Source organism: Molossus molossus, unplaced genomic scaffold (genome assembly GCF_014108415.1).
Source record: "Molossus molossus isolate mMolMol1 unplaced genomic scaffold, mMolMol1.p scaffold_m16_p_19, whole genome shotgun sequence".
NCBI classification, from domain to species: domain Eukaryota; kingdom Metazoa; phylum Chordata; class Mammalia; order Chiroptera; family Molossidae; genus Molossus; species Molossus molossus.
In genome coordinates this window covers 13,284,713-13,306,478 of record NW_023425354.1, presented here as the reverse complement: position 1 = coordinate 13,306,478, position 21,766 = coordinate 13,284,713, and the positions used below count along the sequence as shown (strand labels likewise).

General features: G+C 54.4%; 1 protein-coding gene across 1 annotated transcript; it reads left to right on the top strand.

Moving 5' to 3' along the window:
• Window positions 1-832: 832 nt before the first annotated feature.
• KCNH6 (potassium voltage-gated channel subfamily H member 6) lies at window positions 833-20,236 on the top strand. Its single transcript, XM_036268566.1, has 13 exons — window positions 833-908; window positions 1,769-1,999; window positions 7,998-8,159; window positions 8,259-8,464; window positions 9,056-9,481; window positions 10,832-11,231; window positions 12,239-12,438; window positions 12,590-12,842; window positions 15,798-15,991; window positions 17,792-17,876; window positions 18,405-18,573; window positions 19,278-19,461; window positions 19,545-20,236. Exons 1-13 carry the CDS (start codon window positions 833-835, stop codon window positions 19,836-19,838), a joined length of 2,880 nt encoding a protein of 959 aa, XP_036124459.1. The 3' UTR covers window positions 19,839-20,236.
• Window positions 20,237-21,766: the final 1,530 nt, after the last annotated feature.

The following is a 21,766-nucleotide window of genomic DNA, read 5'->3' as shown; positions in this document are numbered from 1 at the left end:
ATCAGTGGTTACTTGCTAATAGGTGGTTTTAAATCTGGCTTCCTCTCAAGCAGCACTTGTGTGCTAAGAGCTGTCAGGCCTCTGAAGAAAGCACCTGATTGCATATTTCTTGCACCCTTCACGTGTGCTCCTACCTCATTCTCCCAGGACCAGATCTTGACGGGCTTGCCACTAGGAGCTCTGCATGGGCACAGGGGTTCAGCTGGAGGGCACTTGGCAAAGGAGGGCAAGAGATCTAACCACACCATTGCCAGGGCCAGGCCTAGCAATGAGACTCAGAAAGAAACCTTAGCAAAAGACCATCTGGCCTCTAACAACCCATTCTGCCCGCCCCTTCCCCTGCCTGAGAGACTCGCCCCAGCAACGTCCCGGATTGGCCTTCGGTGTCATGAGAGGATCCTAGAGGGGCTGAGGCCACTGGCCACTGGAACAAGAGCAGAAGCTCCTCAAAAAAAGCCCTGCCCCACTCCTGGCGCGGAACTCCCGCCCAGCTCCGCCCCGTAGGAGTCATGGCCCCGCCCCTGCCCGGTTGAGTCCGGGAGAAGTTGCCCCCGCCCCGCCTCCGCTGCTCGGCTTCTTTCAGCACCGTGGCGCGGACAGCTCCCGGGTGGTGGGCCCGAGGGGAGGAGGTGCCGTGAGTCGCCGGCCCGAGAGGGCGGAGAAGGGAAGCGGACGGTAGATGCAGGAGGGCGGGCGGGGCACGGAGCCCCGCGGCCCTCCCGGGGGGCGGGCGCCACTCGCAGCCCGAGCGGGACCCCGCTGAGTGCGAGGACAGTCGAAGACGCAGGGAGCCGAGGCGCTGTTGGCTCCCAGCAGAGGCCGCGGCTGGAAGATGCCTGTCCGCAGGGGCCACGTCGCGCCCCAAAACACTTACCTGGACACCATCATCCGCAAATTCGAGGGCCAGAGTGAGTGTGTGCGTCGGGGTGGGGGGACGATCTGGTTCGGTGGCAGTAGTCGGACACCTTGGCTAACTTCGAATGGAGCAGGGTGGGGGTACCGGATGCTGGATGCAAAATTCTTCGCTTTAATGTCCCCAATCACCATCTTCTCCAGGGGGCTTCACTTACCTCAATGGCTGTCTTCTCTTCTGGAGCAAAAGTTTCAGAGTGCAGCCCCTCCCTCCTCCCTGAGTTGTTTTCTTGCCCCCCAGGCCCTGACCTCCCCTTCTGTCACTGCCCGGCTTGCCCCTCTTGACACACACACACTCACACAGATACACACACACACAGATACACACACACACACTCACACAGATGCACACACACACACACACACACACACACACACACAAGATTTCCTTGACTTTCTCCTTTTCATCACCTGACCCTGATCACCCTGGTCTTTCTAGACACTCTCAGGCCTGATCCCCAGGTCGCATCCCTGCTCACTCTTCCTGACCCTCTCCACTGTCTCCAGGAAGCCTTAGGCCTCCCTCCCACTTCACTGACCCCATTATTGCCCTGGTCTCCCCTCAATCCCCAAGACTGACTTTCCTTCCCCCACTTCTCTGGTCACTGTCCCGCTCCCCACTCCTGACCACCCCCCTACTACTCTCAGGAGTCCCATGAGCTTCCCCCAAGACTCTGGCCTCCTCGGTTATTCCCACCCTCCCCAGAGGTGACCTCCCCCCCTCCTTCATTCTGGCCACTGCTCTGCTCTCCCATATAGATACTCCCTCACTGCTGCCAAGAGTCCCTATAATCTTTCCCTTCCTGCCACCCAATCCTAGTTGCCATGGGATTCCCCCCTCCCCCTCCCACCCCAGGTCGAAAGTTCCTGATCGCCAATGCTCAGATGGAGAACTGCGCCATCATTTACTGCAACGATGGCTTCTGCGAGCTCTTTGGCTACTCCCGAGTGGAGGTGATGCAGCGACCCTGCACCTGTGACTTCCTCACGGGCCCCAACACCCCACCCAGTGCCATGTCCCGCCTGGCGCAGGCCCTGCTGGGGGCTGAGGAGTGCAAGGTGGACATCCTCTACTACCGCAAGGATGGTGAGACACCCTCGGGTCACAGGTTCTTGGTCCCTCTCTTGTTCTGCCAGAGTGGCCATGGGGAGGGCACTGACCCTGGGACCAAGGGCCTGGATAAATCCTGTCTCCTATCTGGGCCTCAGTTTCCTCATCTGTGTGCCAAAGTGATAGGCATTGGATATGATGCCTTTAGAGATCCTTTTCAGAAACTGGACACCAGGTTGAGCCACTGACTAGTCCTAGTCCTGGGCAGGGCCTACCGCTCCACCATCCCTCCCCCATTTCCTCCGTCTCCTGGCAGTCCACTCTGTCACTGTCCACCCAGCTTTCAGGCAACTGAGACAGAAATTAACTTTTCTTCATCTGTCTGCTCTGGGGATTCAGAGAGGAGTCAGGGCCTCTGTGGCCAAGCAAGGCATGGGGTGGCTGGATGGGAAAGAGTGGGTATGGCTCACCCAGCCTTGGCTTCTTGGGGAAAGAGGGTCTGGAGTTTGGCCTGACCTGGAGACTCCTTCAGTTTGGGATGTCACTGCCAACCCAAGTTTACTGCAAGCAGAACAGAAGCCTAGGATAGGGGCCTATGATAAAGACTTCTGTAGGCTTTTGAGACCCTCCCCTCAGGACCTCTGAGTCTCTATTGGGTGAAGCATGGGGGTGATGGGTGGGAACTAGGATCCTGAAAGTCCCTTTGCAATTACCTGGATCAGTGCCCCCCACCCACCCACACACTCACACCTGGTTCTGCATCAAAATTACCTGGGGTTTATTTTGCAAAACATACCTTCCCTAGAGAGAGGCTGACTCACAGGTGTGAGGTGAGGTCCAAGCAGGTGTATTTGGAAAAATCTTCCTGGTCATTCGAATGTTCTGCTAAGTTTGGGAACCACTGGCTTAGATCAATCCTTTTACTTCAGATGAGGAAACCGAGGCTTAAGAAAAAGAAGGAACTTGCCCAGAATCCTACTGTGGGGATCCAACCTGGGGCCGGATCCCAAATCTCTGGATTCTTTCCTAGAGATATCTCTGTTCTGAGTAATTCCAAGGAGGGAGAAAGGACCCCAACTGCTTCTGTGCTGAGAGGCGGGACTTTTGGGAAAGGGAGCCCCAGAAGAGGGCTTCCCCAGGGAAAGCAGGCATGAGGGCCCTCTGAATGCAGATACAGGTCAGGCAACTCTGGGTTGGGACTGAGCGGTGCTGGAGTTTGAGTTCCAGGGGCCTGGTGTGTGTGGAGCATGGGTGTAAGCATGAATGTAAACACGTGTTTGAGTGCATGAATGTGCGTGTGTTTAAGGGCTTTGGGGGTGCTTCTTGGGCAGGTCCTGGCTGTCCTGATGGTTGTCTCCTGCTGCTGCCACTCAAGTGAATGCAGAGGTAGAGATTAGGGGGCTAGGAAGAATCTGGCTTAGTGCGGCAGCACTCACAGGGTTAATAAAGTCATATTATTTTAAAAAGCTGTGACCTGCTCTCCTCATATCACTGCAGGGAGGAGCTGACAGGCAGGGGAGTGAGAAGGTTCCTGGGGAAACAGGATGGGACAGCAGGAAGTGAGGGGGAACAACAGGTCCTTCTTTGTCCGTCTCCTTGACCCCAGAGCTCTACCTGGGCCCCAGAGGGGTAAGGGCTGATTCCATATACCTGGAGATGTCATATTAGGATTCTTAGGGTCTCCTCAACACTGTGCATATGATGGGGCAGGGAGCAGAGGTCAAGGCCAGGCCTTGGCCCTCTGAGATTAGAACTCAGGTCTTCAGAACCCTGCTAGGGTCCTCCACCTATCAGAAGGGACCCTGGCAACTAGTCTTAAAGGCTGACCCTCAGTGAAAATGGAAAGTGACTCACATACCTGATGCCCCCAAATGCCCATTTACCCCCACCCCTACTGCAAGCCCTTCCCCGTCCTATAGTCCAAATCTTTGACCGCGGGGAACTGCCTAAAAATGGCCTGAAAGGGGAGCCCAGGAAAGGGAGTTTCTCAGCCTGCATTACCCCAAGCGAAGGATGTGGTTCTCAGATAATTATGTTTACCTTATGGTCCACTCTGACCACATGACCTTTTTTATTTATTTTTTTTCTATTTTTTTGTTCAGGTAGAGTGGGAGGGAGAGAGAGAGAAAGAGAGAGAGAGAGAGAAACATCGATGTGAAAGGGACACATCGAGTCGCTGCCACCCGAACGACCAACCAGGGCCGGGGACAAACTGCAACCGAGGTACGTGCCCTTAGCGGGAACCAAACCCGGGTCTCTCAGGACCGTAGGCCGGCGCTCTAACCACTGAGCAAAACTGGCCAGAGCCCACAGGACCTTTTTAAAAAAATCATATTAATATACATCTTACAATCCTGCTGAGGGGCACCCTAATGCTGATTTCCTCCCATCTTGGGTCAATACCTCCTCTGCCCCACTCCCTCGGACTCCAGGGAGGTAGGAAAGGGTCCTGAATAGAACTCTAGCTGATTTATTTATAATTTTCTTTTCCTCTAAAGGAGTCTTCCACTGACAACTCTCCAAGTCAAAGTGGAAAGTCTGTGTCCACATATCTCCACATTATGCAGCTGCTCAAAGAGGCCAAGATACTTGGCAAAAATTACCCCATGAGACAGGGCTGAGAGACCCCTAAGGAATTGGCTCTTCCTCCATCTGCCTGTATAGGAAAAGTAAGACCCTAACAGATGAGGGGGAATAGGATGGCCATAAGACTAGAACCAATGAGAGTCTGGAGGGAGAGATGGAGAACACTCAATCTCCCCCACCCTTACCCTTGCCTCCACTGGGCACTAGCCCTGCCTACTTTTGCTAGGTCCTTTTCTCTGATGACCCCAAACCAGAGAGTCCCCTAAACCCTAAGCCAGACTACAGGAACCCTCGGGCTCCTCCAGTCCTCGGCTCTGGATGAGGAGGCCAGGGCAGGGGATGAGATCACGGCCCCAGTGTTTCCCACACACTCACCCATGAGTGCCAGAAACGCCAAGCAGGGAGGGGGTATGGAATAGCCACTGTCTTAGTGGCAGCTTTCTGCAGCACCAGCTCCTTCCTGAAGGCTCACCACAGTCCTGGATGGGGTGTGCATAAAGAAATGGGGGTAATAGATGGCAGGGAAGCTGTGCAGAGGGGAGGCGAGGGCCAGAGGGCAGAGGAAAGGCAGGAACAAAGAGAAACTGAAGAAAGGGGCACATTCAAGAGGCAGAGAAGAGCAGAAGAAGGGCAATGTCCAGGGAGGAGGACAGACAAGCCTGCTGCCCTTGGTCAGAGAGGTGGGTGCCAGGAGGGGCCCCTAAAAGGGAGTACAAGACCATGGCTCTTCCTCCAGGGACAAGGAAAGGGCACAGAAATGCCACCACTCCTGGGCACAACCAAGGACAACACACTCACCCACTTCTGATCATCCAAACACAGTTACTCATGAGCAAGGACAGCCTGGGAATGGGCGGGGGAAAAAATATTCTCAATTCATCCAAATCCTCACAACTCCTGTCTCTGCTCACCTTACAAGCAGCAACCATGAAGGTCAGGCATGGGTGCCATGTACAGCCCCCCTCCAGACCTTACTGCTATGATGGCTGGTCTTCAGTCCATTCTCAGCCTCAGCTTTCCAAACATAGCATCAGTGGGTGGGTATAGCCACTCAAAGACTGGGGCCTCGGCTGTTCCCGGCAGCATAGAGAGCCTGGAGGCCCTGCCCCTCTGCCCAGTTCCGTCCTCTGCCTGCTTCCTGCCAGGCCAGATCTCTGCAGTACCAGAGAGTGAGGAGATAGTCTCACTTTGGGGGCAATGTCTCCGGCTGCTGGCCAGAGACTTCCTGGCTAGATCCCAGTGCCCATGCCTCATCATGCCCCAGGCCTACAGCCTGTAGCCCCAGGAATGGGTCACAGAGGCAGGTGGGTGGCTTCTCCTTGGTGTGGATGTCTCCCCCGGGGCCCAGTACAGCAGCTGGCAGATGGCCGCCTGGTGCCTGGGAGTCGGGGAATCTGATCCAGGAGATTCCTGCTGCCAGGGAGGAATGTGGGAGGGAGGATGGGGACAGCTCTGCACCCCGGCACTGATGGCTGTGAGGAGACACCAAGGGAAGTGAGCACTAAATGAGGAGCCAAGAGAAGGGTGATTCTAGTGGACCCCAAAGTGGCAATATTCCTGCCAGCCAACCTCCTACCCTCTCACATTTACATATACATTCATTCACTCAATCAACAAACAACACCTAGCACAGGTGCTGGCCACTGGCAAATGAGACAGATCTAAACCTGGGCAGCTCTGCCTTCTGATTTGCACATTTACCTGAAGTTCCTGCCTCTTAGGATCCTGCCCTTTGGGCCTGACACCCACCAGTGATTTGAGTTGAGGGGCATGGGACCACCCTCCGGGTACCATAAGGAGCAGGCTCACGGGGTGTCCACCTACCCACGCAGCCCAAAGGCAATTTTAGTTTGTTTTATTCCATCCACCTATGGAGGTAGGGGAGCAAGACCCTATAACAGAATAAGAGGAACAGTGAAGCAAACGTCTAGGACTGGGCTGCCCGAAAGGATGGAGAGAGTGGCAGGAGGGGCCTGTTCTGTCCCCACACTGCCATCTCTTTCCCTCCAGACCCCAGGCCACTGCCCTGCCTGCTCCCCAGCCCCAGCACCTCTGCCTTGAAACCTGCTCCCCTTCCAGGCCTGGAGCAGCAGCCTGGCCTTCACTCTAGCGTCCCCATCCTATAGCACCCCCATCCCATAGCACCCCCATCCCATAGCACCCCCATCCCATAGCACCCCCATCCCATAGCATCCCCATCCCATAGCATCCCCATCCCATAGCGTCCCCATCCCATAGCACCCCCATCCCATAGCGTCCCCATCCCATAGCACCCCCATCCCATAGCACCCCCATCCCATAGCGTCCCCATCCCATAGCGTCCCCATCCCATAGCACCCCCATCCCATAGCACCCCCATCCCATAGCACCCCCATCCCATAGCGTCCCCATCCCATAGCACCCCCATCCCATAGCACCCCCATCCCATAGCATCCCCATCCCATAGCACCCCATCCCATAGCATCCCCATCCCATAGCACCCCCATCCCATAGCACCCCCATCCCATAGCACCCCCATCCCATAGCATCCCCATCCCATAGCACCCCCATCCCATAGCACCCCCATCCCATAGCGTCCCCATCCCATAGCATCCCCATCCCATAGCACCCCATCCCATAGCACCCCCATCCCATAGCACCCCCATCCCATAGCGTCCCCATCCCATAGCATCCCCATCCCATAGCACCCCATCCCATAGCACCCCATCCCATAGCATCCCCATCCCATAGCATCCCCATCCCATAGCACCCCCATCCCATAGCATCCCCATCCCATAGCGTCCCCATCCCATAGCATCCCCATCCCATAGCGTCCCCATCCCAGACAAGTCCCTTCCCCTCTCCAAGCTGTTGTGTACTGAAAGTTCAACGATCCCTGGTCCATGTCTCCTTGCAGTCCCAGCAAGTCAGTTTCTCAGAACTCAGGCTCTCATCTGCAGAATGGGGGTCTCTGCCTCCCCCCAAAGACCCATTGGGCTCCACCACAGAGACTGAAGTCTAATATGCCAACTGGCTCAGTGCCCAGCACTTAGTGTGTTCTCAATGGTGAGGTCCTTCCAGTGTTAGCTTTGTGGGATGGGAACATAGGAGTGGAACCCAGGGCCAGCCAGAGCTTCATGGGGTAGAATGCCCAACTCACCTCCCCACTTAATCCACCCCCATCTGCTCTGCTTTAATTACAGCAGAAGCAAGCCTCAAGGTTAAGCCCTAAGCTGAGGACTGAGCACGGACTTGGACCTGATGCTACATTATCTCCTAATGAGCAGCTTAGCTGCTCTCCCCATCTCTGCCCTGTGGCATCACCAACCCTCTGTCCAGGCCTCCTTATTCCATGGCTGCCCTTAATCTGACCTTTACCCAGCCCCCTCCCTAGCATTCCCTGGCCAGTTTCCTGCTGAAGAGGACCCCTTCAGTGACACCCCACCCCCTGCCCCGATGGTGTACGCAGCCTCCAGCTTCCGCTGCCTGGTGGACGTGGTGCCCGTGAAGAATGAGGATGGGGCCGTCATCATGTTCATTCTCAACTTCGAGGATCTGGCCCAGCTCCTGGCCAAGAGTGGGAGCCGCAGCCTCTCCCAGCGCCTGCTGTCCCAGAGCTTCCCGGGCTCTGGTGAGGAGGGGTGCAGGTGGTGGAGGGGGGCAAGTGGGGACACCAGGTAGAGCAGCTGGTCCATGACCCTGGCTGCTCTGACCCTGGCACTGCTTTCAGAGGGCTCTCACGGCAGGCCGGGTACAAGGGGGCCTGGCACGGGCAGGGTCAAGTACAGGACCATCAGCCAAATCCCGCAGTTCACACTCAACTTTGTGGAGTTCAACCTGGAGAAGCACCGCTCAGGCTCCACCACAGAAATTGAGATCATCGCACCCCACAAGGTGGTGGAGCGGACCCAGAATGTCACCGAGAAGGTCACCCAGGTTTGGCGTGCAGGGCAGACAGGGTTGTGCTGGGCCTTGAGGGTGGGAGGGACAGAGTGGAGAGGGCTTAGCTGAATGTAATGATCGAACCCCCCTAGGACATATGAAAAGTAGTCAAGGCTCCCTGGTACTCAGGGTCTGTCGAGGCCCCAGATTAGCCACACAATCCAGATTTGACTCTTCCCATGGAAGGCTCTGAGACTTGGCCCCATGGAAGGCCTGCAGTGGTCCAGGCTCCACAGGGCCTTCCCAGGTGACACCCCTACATCTTTTTCTTTTTTTCCCTCACCCAAGGACATTTTTCTATATTTTGTTCAGATAGAGTGGGAGGGAGAGAGAGAGAGAAACATTGACATGAAAGGGACACATCAAGTGGTTGCCGCCTGCACGACCCAACCAGGGCCAGGGACAAATTGCAACCAAGGTATGTGCCCTTAGCGGGAACCGAACCCAGGTCTCTCTGGACCGCAGGCCGATGCTCTAACCGCTGAGCCAAACCAGCCAGGGTGACACCCCTACGTCTTCACCCCGCCCAGACCCATCTCACCAGCGGTGGCTGCCCCACTGACCACCCCATGGCCCCCACCCCAGGTCTTGTCTCTGGGTGCGGACGTGCTGCCGGAGTACAAGCTGCAGGCACCACGCATCCATCGCGGGACCCTCCTGCACTACAGCCCCTTCAAGGCCGTGTGGGACTGGCTCATCCTGCTGCTGGTCATCTACACGGCCGTCTTCACACCCTACTCAGCCGCCTTCCTGCTTAGCGACCAGGACGAGTCTCAGCGCGGGGACTGCAGCTACACCTGCAGTCCACTCACAGTGGTGGACCTCATCGTGGACATCATGTTTGTCGTGGACATTGTCATCAACTTCCGCACCACTTATGTCAACACCAACGACGAGGTGGTCAGCCACCCCCGCCGCATCGCTGTCCACTACTTCAAGGGCTGGTTCCTCATTGACATGGTGGCAGCCATTCCCTTTGACCTGCTCATCTTTCGCACTGGCTCTGATGAGGTGAGCGAACCCCAACTGAGTCAGCTCCTGCAGCTGTTCCCTGCAGCCCTGGGGCCTCCCTGGCCTCTCCGTCCTGGGTGCAGAGAGTGCCTGGCATTGGGCACCTTTGCCAAAGCAAGTGGAAGTGAAAAGGGGGGCCTCAGACATCTCCTGTCATCTCCAGCATTGGAGAAGGACCAGCCAAAGCTATGCCCCAGACCTGGGTAGCCTCCCTGTACTCCACAATTCGGCCCCTTCTGGGATGGGCATTCCTAGAGTCCTAGCCCCGCGTGCTGACTTCTAAACCACACTTATCTTGGAGTTAGAAAGGGAGTGTGCAAGCTGCTCCTTAATGCAACCTGAACCCCTTCTCAGCCCTGAGCCCCTCCACTTTGCTAACTCCACTTCCCATAGCTGACGTGAGGGTGTTTTCATGCTTTTCTTAAAGCTTCTAGTCCCACTATGTCCTTTCGCCTCACCTCTTTAGGATCAGCTTTCCAATCCAGTCAGCTCTACCTTCTGTGTTCCAGTCACCCCACCCCAACACCCCAGCCTGTCCAGCGGGGGCTCTCTCTCATGACCCTGCTCCTATGTCCACTCACTCCCAGCAATCTACCCCCAAGTCCTCTCACCTCCTCTCCACCCCTACTGGCCCTGACTGGACACTGAGTGGCCTTCTTACCCACATCTGCCCCAGCCCTACACCTGCCAGCCTCACCCCCTCCACACAGAAGCCAGGGAGAGTTTCAGATCACTCATATGATTCTGTTACTTATCTGACCCTCTCCTCAGAACCTTAAGTGGCTCCCCAGTGGCTTGGGATAAAAGCCAAACTCCTTATGGACCCTTGGGCTCACAGGAGCAGCCCCTGCCTATCTTTCTGGCTCATTTCTCTCTACTCTGCCATCTTCCTCACTGAACTGCAGGCTGCAGCCTCACACTTGGTTTCCCATGTGGGCTGTGCCATTTCACACCTCCAGGCCTTTGCTCCTGCTGCTCCCTGAGCATGGAATGCCCTTTCGCTTTTCCTCCGATCTGCCTGGAGGCCCAGCCACATCTCTCAAGACTCAGCTCATGTGTCTCCTCGTCTATGTAGCCTCCCTGTCTTCTCCTGCAGATCTGACCTCCCTTCTCTGTGCTCTTTCTAGATTTCTGTTCTAGTAACCATAATGCTGTTTTTGAGCTTTAGGCTAAGAGCTCCTTAAGGTCCCACATTGTGCCCCTCTGCCAAGAGCCTGGCCCAGAGCAGGTTCTTCATGAGTGTTTGTTGAATGACTGTGTTCCCATATGCATGAGTAAACAAATGTGATCCTGAGTGCAGCCTTTCAAGGGCTGACTGCCAGCCCCACGGCCCCCTCCCTGCCCCTCCAGACCACGACCCTGATTGGGCTGCTGAAGACAGCGCGGCTGCTGCGGCTGGTGCGCGTGGCCAGGAAGCTGGACCGCTACTCTGAGTATGGGGCAGCTGTGCTCTTCCTGCTCATGTGTACGTTTGCACTCATTGCACACTGGCTGGCCTGCATTTGGTATGCCATCGGCAACGTGGAGCGGCCCTACCTGGAGCCCAAGATCGGCTGGCTGGACAGCCTGGGCGTGCAGCTTGGCAAGCGCTACAATGGCAGCGACCCGGCCTCAGGTCCCTCGGTGCAGGACAAGTATGTCACTGCCCTCTACTTCACCTTCAGCAGCCTCACCAGCGTGGGCTTCGGCAACATCTCTCCCAACACCAACTCAGAGAAGGTCTTCTCCATCTGCGTCATGCTCATTGGCTGTGAGTTGCCACCTCATGCCCTGGACCCTACTCACAGAATTCATTTTGAGTTTTGCAATGAGACATAACAGAACATAGTAACAATGTGTGTGATAGGCAGATCCTAAGCATACAGCATACAATGAAATGTTGCATGTATGCACCGACTACACATAATTTAACACCTGCACAGCCCTTGCTATGTGCCAGGAACCAGGACCAGTTCATCATTTGCAGGGCCCAGTGCAAAATGAAAATGTAGAGCCCTTCATTTTAAAAAATATTAAGAATTTCAAGACAGTGACAGCAGAAAATTAAACCAGATGTGGAGCACTTCTTAGCACAGGTCGAATGCCTACAAAGCCAGACCTACCAGGCACTTTTCTAAGTACTTATCAAAGGCCCACATTTCATTCCCATCACTACCACCATGAGGACCAGATTATGAGCCCAGTTTACAGACCAAAAAAACCAAAGGTTCTAATTTGCCAGGAGATAGGATACACAGAGACCCAATTCCATCCAGGGGCCCCTCCCTGGGCTGAGTGCTCTCAGCTCCTGCCCTGTGCTGCCTGCTTCCCAAGATACCTGGTTTAGGAGCACAGAGGCAGTGTGGAATTTTACACGTAGATTAAGTTGTCATGTTCAGAGTATTTAGAGATGTGAAAGCCCAGAAAAACAAAAACAAGGGGAAAAAAGGACGAAAACAAGAGCCCCAGAGTTTCCCCTTTATTATATTTTTACAGCTGAAAGAGAAAACAAATCTGAACTAAAAAATTCCATTGCCCTAGTTCTCCCTCTCAGGAGTTTGGCCTCTGGGCCCAGGAAGATGCCTGGGCAGAGCGAGGAAGGCAGGAAGTCCAGGGGCCTCAGTCCCCGGGGTACCCTGGTGCTGTCCTGGGCACTTCTGGATTTGTCCTGGACAGAGGGCTCCCAGGAAGAGGGAGACTTGAAGCGGGCCCTGAGGTGTGTGGCCTGGTGGGGATGCAGAGGAGCTCACTCCCCGCACCCCCGCTCCCCCACCTCAGCCCTCATGTATGCCAGCATCTTTGGCAACGTGTCTGCCATCATCCAACGCCTGTATTCAGGCACGGCGCGCTACCACACGCAGATGCTGCGAGTCAAGGAGTTCATCCGCTTCCACCAGATACCCAACCCGCTGCGGCAGCGCCTGGAAGAGTACTTCCAGCACGCCTGGTCCTACACCAACGGCATCGACATGAATGCGGTGAGCCCCTGCCACCCTGCCCGGGTAGGGCTGGCGACCCAGCTCAAGTCCCAGCTCTTGCTAAGGCCCCCGAGGCAGACAAGGTCCCGTGAGCACAGGGCGCCCTCCCAACCCGCTCCCCCAGCCCCACCCCGCGCACCTCGCCTCGCAGGTGCTGAAGGGCTTCCCCGAGTGCCTGCAGGCCGACATCTGCCTGCACCTGCACCGCGCGCTGCTGCAGCACTGCCCGGCCTTCCGCGGAGCCAGCAAGGGCTGCCTGCGCGCTCTCGCCGTGAAGTTCAAGACGACGCACGCGCCGCCGGGGGACACGCTGGTGCACTTCGGCGACGTGCTCTCCACGCTCTACTTCATCTCCCGCGGCTCCATCGAGATCCTGCGTGACGACGTGGTCGTGGCCATCCTAGGTGGGTCGGGCGGGGAAGGTGGGGTGGTGGGTCTGGAGATGTCCTGCCTGGACCTCTCCAGTACTAATGATGATAGTGGTACCTTTCATGACCTGCATGTGCTGAGCATGTGCCACAGAGAGCTTTATCCCCAGCTCTCTGAATCCTTAAAACAAACCTGTGCCGTAGGTCCATTTTCCTGATAGGGAAGTTGAGACTCAGAGAGATCATGCTGGTAAGTGGCCAAGCAGGTCCCAGAGCAACATGTCTGACTCAGACATCCAGGCAGGCTCCTACCTTTCACTTTTGGGGAGCACAGGGTGAGAGAGTGAGGGTTTCTCTTGGATGGAGGAGGGTCTTCAGTGTCAATCAGCACAACTGCAGGGATAGCTGGACTTTGGAGAAAGAATATGAGCACTGAGTAGGGGACAGATGTGGGGCACATGCAGCCTCTGCCACTTACCAGCTGTATCAATGTGACCTTGGGCAGGTCACTTCTCTTCTCTGAGCCTCACAGGATTCTCTCTCTCTCATCTTTCTTGCCCTGCTCCCAACAACTTCAGCCCACCCCAAGTCCCTCCCTTGGCCTCCATGGCTAGGCTCTCCTCCAACACCCCTGGACAGGCCCCCTCCGGCTCCTATGCCCGCTCCTTCCCCTCTGGTCTGCCCTTAACTAGGGTCCACCAAGTGCAGGGCTCTGGTCTCTTCTCCTCACCCTACACCCTCACTTGGGCCAGCTCCTTGCTCCCAGGGTCTCAGCCTCCATCTTTGCCGCAAGCACCCTCAGAACTCTGTCCTAGCCCCACTCTCTCCTTAGACCGGAATATTCCATTTCTGAGATTGGCCACCCTTATATTTCTGAGGCAGACCAAACATATCTCAACCTGAAATCATCGTCTGCCCATGAAAGCTGCTTCTCTGGCATCCCCATCACAGTGAACCACCCATTGCCTGAGCCAGCAACCTTCCTGCTCGCCATCATCCAGGCAAGCCACAGAGTCCCTTCTGTTTCCCTCTCTGTCCCACAGCTGTCTCCTTGTTCCTGCCTGGGTCCAGCCCTCATCCTGTCCTTCCTGGGCAGATGTCAGGAGCTCCTTTCCCATGTTCCCGTATCTGGTCTGCTCCGTACTCCATCTTCTACTTTCTGCCAGTGACCTGAAATTCACATCTGTGCATACTCCTCTTCTGCTCAAAATCTGTCTGTTGTTCCCCATGGCCCACAGAACAAGAGTGAACTTCTGTGTGTATAGTCCTCCCCAATCTAGCTACCCTAAGTCCTGCCACCCTCCCCCTAGTACCTCAGGTTCCAGCCATACAAAATACTTATTGTTCTCTAAAGCTGCCTGTCTCTGTCACACACATCTGTGCCTTTGCATGTGCTGCAACTCTTCTTGGAGCAACTACCTTGTACTCCTGCCTGGCAGACTCTGGTCATCCCTCAATGCCGAGAGCTTAAGGACCGGCTCCTCTCTGAGACCTTCCTTCACTGCCAGCCTACTTTAGAAACGCCATTCACGTGGGAGGAATAATTATTATTATTAATAATTAAGTAACCAGTCCAATTTAAGTTTCAGTTAGAGACATGAAATCTCATTTTGTCCTGAGTGGAAATGGACTTTAGATCATAATCCTTCATCTACCAGAAAACCATCGCTTTATAATGTTGCCCAGATTTCAAGCTCCTGGGTTTCATATGTAATCCTGGCAAGTTCCTTCCCTCTTCGGACCTCAGTCTCCTCCTCTGTGAATGACCTTTGAGCTTGTCCTCTTGGGGGACACATCCTGGCCTCCATCCATCATTGTCTGCACAAATCATTAGTGATCCTTGTTCCATAGCGCCAGGCTGCGGGGGCTGGACTGTCCTGTAGGGAGCGCGGTTGTCACAGCAATCATAGCACCCCAGCCCTGACTATAGCACTGATCACACTGTTTCTTCACCAGATTGCCTTTCTCCTTGGATCCCAGTCCTCCTCAGTTCTCACAACCCAGCCCCTACTTCATTTCCTCTGTAAGCCTCCCTCCTCCCTGCTCCCAACCACCACTAGTAGAATGAGTACCCCCCTGTCTATGGCCCCATAGCTCTTGGTTCTTCCCTGTTCTAAGTTCAAAGATCATTCTGTAAACGAGTTGCTTGCTTATGTGCCTATCTCACCGGGGCTCCTTGTGGGTGGGACAGCATCTTATTCATGTTTACACCCCGTGGCCAGCACAGCACCTGGCTCCAGGAGGACCCAGTACCCTCATCACATGCCCCAAGTATCAGCCCAAGTCCACTTTGTGACATCTGTCGATACCAGTGTCTTGTACTGGTGCCTCTTGCTAGTCAAGGTACTTTCTCAAGCATCACGTCTGTTCCTCTGGACAGCCCAGTCGGGTAGACAAGGGAGATACGGTTACACCCATTTTAGAGACGAGGACACTGGGGTCCAAAGAGGGGAAGTGACTTCCTCAGGCTTCCTCTGCCAGGGCCATGCTGGTTACACGGCCCCACAATGGGGAGTGGGAACACAAAGACAGAAGCGTCAGGCCCCGCGCTGGGGGAGCTAGGAGCTCCTGGCCCTGGATTCCCTGCACTCTTACATCACTGCAGCAGGCTGAGGAGGGGGAAGAGGTTGACCAGGGAGCTTTCAGTGTCCTTTACTGCCCACTAACCCCCAGGGCAGCAGTGGGGGCAGTGCCAATGCATGTGGGACTAGGAGGGGGATCCTGATAGAAGGTGGTCCTGAGGGGCAGGAGCACCCACATATTTTAAGGGGAGAGTCTCTGCAGAGCTCAAAGGACAAGGTAAGGGCACACTCCCCGTCCCCAGCCAGTGCACCCAGCCTTGTCCCCAGAACTTCATCCTTAGCACCAAACCCAGACTGGCAGAGTCCCTGGGGAAAGAAAGAGGTCATGGACAAGAGACCCTCAGGAAAGATCCTTAGAAGAGAGCTTGGAGCCAGACCCTGGAGAGACCCACACCCCTCTGGCTGGCAGGAAAGAATGACATCTTCGGGGAGCCTGTTAGCCTCCACGCCCAGCCAGGCAAGTCCAGTGCAGACGTGCGGGCCCTGACATACTGCGACCTGCACAAGATCCAGCGGACAGACCTGCTGGAGGTGCTGGACATGTACCCTGCCTTCGCAGATAGCTTCTGGAGTAAGCTGGAAGTCACCTTCAACCTTCGGGATGTGAGTCTGGGCTGGGTGGGCCAGGGTGGGTGGTGGCCAGCTGGTAACAGATAATGCCCAGGCAGCCTGCTGAGAGCTTGGCCTACCTGGTCCTGGGGGGGTGGGGGGGGGACCCATCTGAACACCTCCTTTTCATTCAACCCCATGCTGTGTACTTTACCATAATTTCTTCTGTGTCTACCATGGTCTGCATAATGCCAAATATGATGAGAGCTACCAATTATTGAGCACCAACTATGTGCTAAGTGCTGGGCTTCTTTTATATGATCTCATTTAGTCCTTTCTTTGCAAATGGTGTTACTATCCCCATTTCCCAGATGAGGAAACTGAGGGCCACAGAGGATAAATTGACCAAAGCCATACAGTCCCACAGTAAGCCGTATAGTCAATGGCTGAGCCAAACTGTGGGGTCAAGTTGGTGCAATTCCCCAGCCCAGGCTTTTCCCAGCCACTGTACCAAGCTGAAAGGGAGAGTGTCTGCCCTCCAGGGGCTCACAGTGCCAGGTCCGAGGGTGTAAAGAGTGAAAAAGCTGTCTGTCCTCTCAAGCTTATTGCTCAGTGGAGGATATTAAACAAGTCAGGAAAAATAAAGAGCCACATAGTTAAATAACCAAGGAAGTCACGAGGGTGTGCAGGGAGACCAAATTTCCGTGGAGCTCAGCATTGCCGAGGAGTGGGACGGCGGATACAGGCTGGAAGTCCAGAAGAGGCTGCGTGGAGGAGGGGTCTGGAATTAGGTGTTGGGAAGGAGGTGGCAGGCATGCTTGGCAGGGGCAATAGTGGCTGAGGTCCTGGCTCTGAGCCCCCTTTCCTCCAACACAACCCTCCCAGCCTCAGGGGGAGGGGCTCTGCTGGCCCAGGCCCCATGCCCAGGATGGAGTACTAAGACAGGCTTTCTTACTAGGGACAGCCTCCCTACCCTGTGCTCTCTGCTGTTCTCCCCTCCCCAGTCTCTCCCCTTCCCATCTGGTCTATCCAGGAGATATCTTTTCTTTTCTTTCTTTCTTTTTTTTTTTTTTCTCCTTTATTGATTTGTGAGAGAGAGGAAGGGAGAGAGAGAAAGAGACAGAAACATCGATGCGAGAGAACATCGACTGGCCGCTTCCTGCATTCCCCCCACTGGGGATTGGGCCCACAACATGAGCATGTGTCCTGACTGGGAATCAAACCAGCAACCTCATGGTGCATGGGTTAAAGCTCAACCACTGAGTCACACCAACCGGACTGTCCAGGAGATAGCTTATAAGAACCCTGCCTTGGGCCCCAGCCACTAGGAGCCATCAGCTGGCCCAAGTGCTCAGTGGCGGGACACCAGGGCAAGAGTGATGTGGTCTCCATGGACACCTACAGCCCCCTAGGGGTGCCTAAGTGGAAGTACCAGAAGGGTGCGCTGCCGAGGGTGTTGCTGGACTAGGCGGTTCCAAACCCAGTCTCCTCAAAGGAGACTCCCCATTGGCCCATGCTGAGGGTGGGAGCACCAGGGCATTCAGGAAAGGGAGGATTGGAAGAACAGCTCCTCTGCTTCCCCCCGCAAAATATCAGGATGCTCAAAGCAGCCTTTGCCAAGACTCTGTGGCTGGTCTGCATGCCTGCAAGCCCCTGATCATCTGCCCATCCACGCAGGAGAGAGCCTGCAAGAAGCTATGTGGAGCATTAGGGGAAAGCCCAGACACCTGTCACCACTTTCTCACCTAGTTGGCACAAGGATCATGGAGGGGGTGTGCAGGGGTTGGGAGGGAGAACCAAGATGCCCTGTCCCATCTTTGGTCCCTGTTACTTGATGCTCTTGTTCCCCACAAGGCAGACGGGGGTCTCCAGTCATCACCCCAAAAGGCTCCAGGCAGTCAGGACCACCAAGTCTTCTTCCTCAGTGACAGCGAGTCAGGTGAGCAGCCTTTCTTCATCAGTGTCTGCCCTGACCCAGCCCCAAACCCCGGGCAGCCTCCTACACCTTCTCAGTCCTTATATCCTGCTTCCTCTGGGAGAGGTCTCCCCAGCCCCTGGATGAGTGGAGAGGGGCTCCCTCCCTAGGCTCCTTCCTCTCCCTGTGTCCTTAGAGCCAGGGCGAGGGCAAGCCAGACGCCTAGTGCTGCTACAAGATGGGGAATACAGGCCAAGCCCCTGGGGTTCCTCATCAAGGCACCAAGACAGCTTCCAGGACAGTGAGGCCAGGGCTGGATGTCCCCACCCACCCAGGCCCCTAAAGCTGGGGCCACAGGCCCCCTATCGAGGCTACAACCTTCCGGGTCATGAATGCCAGGTCTCTATGGAGGCAGGACTTCATCCTCCAGGGCACCCAGGTGAGAAGAGCCACTCCTCCTGCCCTATGTTCCCATTGCAGGTAGGGAGAGGGGCATAAGCTCAGTGTGTGGGACAGCTAGACCAAGCCCAGGCTTTCTTTTCCCTCCTGAAGGTGCAGCCCCTTCCCTGAGCCTCTCAGATGCATCTGGCCTGTGGCCTGAGCTGCTGCAGCAAGTGCCCCAAAGGCCAAGGCACAGCCCTCCAGACCCTCAGGAAGTGGCAGACTGCTGGTCTCGGGAGCTGGGCCCCAGGCTGGAGCAGCTCCAGGCCCAGATGAATAGGTGAGTGCCCTGCAGACCAGGTTCTGGTGGCTGCAGAGCAAGCCCAGCAGCAGGCTCGGCACGGGTGCCCCCTTCTGGTAGTTCAGGAACATCACTGGATGTCCTTTAAATTTCAGAATGGCCGGCCCCCTTTAACAGCAGGACTCCGCATCTCTATGTCACTAAGCACAATTCCTTAGATGACTTGTCCCAGCAAACCCTGTAACATGTCAAGGAAGCTTTCTTAAGGGAGGAGCATAACTTTGTACAGAAACACATTTCATAGGTTCTTGGTAAAGTGGTGTGGCCTGTGATTGACAGGGCTGCGGAGGCAGAATTAGGGCTTAGGGGCAGTACAGTCCTGGGTTCAAATTCTGCTGAGTGTGGGCAAGTCACTTAATCACTCTGTGCCTCTGTGTGTTCTTTCATGAAATCAGAATACCCATAGCAACGCTTCCTGATGAGGACCAATTGATGTGTGTTCGGCACCTGGTCACTTATTATTGAAGTCGGGGATGTGCTGAGGGGAATTTGGGCAGAGGCTATGGATTGTAGCAGGGAAATCGCTTCAGGTGGGCCCCAGGCTGCCATTCCAACCAGCAGGAACAGCATGTAGGCTACAAAATTGGGAGCTGTCCTCAGGACCTGAACAGCTTTTGCCAACTCCGACCCTAACCTTGACCTTGATCCTGACCCTGACTGGCGGGTTCTGTCCTATTGGGCAGGCTGGAATCCCGCATGTCCTCAGATGTCAGCCGCATCCTGCAGCTCCTTAAGCAGCCCCTGCCTCAGGGCCATACTGGCTACATTCTGGGAGCCCCAGCCTCCAGTGACCTGGCCTTGTTTCCTGCATCAGCGACTCAGAGTCTAGGAAATAGGCTGTCCCAGGACGGCCTGTCCCCTGCACAGGTGAGCAGGTGAGGGGATCCCCAGGGGCTGGCATGGTGGCAGCTGCGTTCCTTCCCCCACACCCTCTTTCTTGCCCCTCTCAGGCCCCAGGCTGTGGTGACTTGGACAAATGTAGGCCGAAGCGCAGGAAGTCCTCCTCCAGGATGCCTCACCTGGCCATGGCGATGGACAAAACTCTGACATTGTCCTCTGAACTGAAGCAGCCTGAGGAGCTCCTGTCATCCCTGGCCTCACCTCTGCATCCCCTAGGGGCACAGGCACTCGCCTGTGGTCCCCGCTTCCCCTCCCTCCCGGAACACCTCAGCTCTATCCCCAAGCAGCTGGAGTTCCAGAGACATGGCTCAGATCCTGGATTGGTAGGGAGTTGGAGCCACTGAACTCCGAGACAAAAGATACCATGAGGGGCTTGAAGGTGGGTAAGGTGAGAGTTAAGGATTTGGGGGAGGCAGAGAGCCACCAAAATGGACCTCTGAAAACCATTCTCCTGAAGTAGCTACAAACTGCTAACTCAGGTGACCCAAGATGGCAGGGGCGAGGAGACTCAGGAGTCTTCCCAGGCTCCTCCAGGCCTCTCTGTTTAGATAGCAAGCCTGGAGAAGGGTGGGCAAGCACCTTGGGCATGGAGGTAGCTTACAGGACAGTGGGGTCAGTGAGGAAAAGAGAAATTTCTGATCTGTGTGAGAGCCTTGCTCTGGGCTGGGTGCAATCATCTCCTGACTCGGAACCATCCATGGCCTCTCTCCCAGCACCCAAGGTTGGTCAGACCTCCTATGAGAGCCTGCGACCTGGCTAGAGATGCAAGTGTCCTCTGTAGTGGACACATCAGGGCACAGTGGTCCAGTCCTCAGTGGCTCAGCCCCTGATGGTTTTACGATGACCTTTGGGACTCTAGTGGACAGTGGAGTGTATCACAGCTAATAAAGTCTGCATATTTCACCTTGGGCTGGGTGTGTAACTTACCTGAGGGTGACTATGTCTTTGATTGTGACGTGACTCCGACATCAGTTGTCTTCCCCAAGCCCTTCTTACAAAGAGCTGTGTTGAGGACTTGAAGGTGGCTCTGCTGGGCCCAGGAGCCCTTGAACCATGGGGCTTTTAGCCAGGCTGGGGTGAAAGGGAGCAGGGAGGTACTGGCTTGGCCACTGGGAATCATGACCACAGCCAACACCTTCATAGCAGTCACCCTGTGCAGGACACTGTGCTGACTGCTCTCAGATATTAGTTTATCTAATCCTCTCAACAGCCCTAAGGGGCCAATGCTATTTTCCCCATTTTAGAGAAGTGGGATCAAAAACAGAGACAAACTCACACAAGCACGACGGGGACTTCCGGGGAGCTGGTACTGTTCCTGATCTAGGTGCTGGTTACGTGAGTGTGTTGTGAAAGCATGTGAACTTCTATATGTAAATTATACTTTAACTTGAACAAAAAAGAATATGGCTTAATAAGGAAAAGAAGGATGTAATTTCAACCCAAATGGTCTGGCTTGAGAATATGTGCAGTTAACTACTCCACTGAAATGATTGTTGTCTAAAAAGTACCTGGTCATTGGTCTTCAGTCCTTTTTGCTCCATTATTCCCTAAAAGAATTTTGAAAATGTATCCTCACACATTTTTAAGGTGACATCTGAAGTATTTCATTAATAAGTTTAAATAGTTGTAAAGGATGTGATTTCCAGCATGTTATAAATATTGACACTTTATACACTTTTACTTATATTGACCCATTTTGATCCAAATAGCATAGTAATTTGTGAGCCAACATCATTCATTTTAAAAACACTAGAACAAGCACTTCTTTAACATCATCCTTTTTTTCTCATGATTCCATTCCCTTCTTCTCAGTTTATGCTACATAAAATTTATTTTCATGCTTTAAAGTCTATTATTCATAATCTTACATCTATTTGCAACACAGAAATATAAATTGAAAATATACTGTAAATTGAAATTTTTAAATTAATTTTTGCAACATTACTAAGGCTTTAAGGATTATACTTATTAGTACAGAGTTGTTCAAAACAACATAAATATATTAAAATTTTTATAAAAACTAAAATTTTATTGGAACTGCATCTCTTAAATGGGTATTTTCCTCTCAATTAGTTTGTGTGTGGATGAATATATATATATATATATTTTTTTTATCCTCACCCGAGGACATTTTTCGATATTTTGTTCAGATAGAGTGGGAGGGAGAGAGAGAGAAACATCGACGTGAAAGGGACACATCGAGTGGCTGCCTCCCACATGACCCAACCAGGGCCGGGGACAAACTGCAACCGAGGTACGTGCCCTTAGTGGG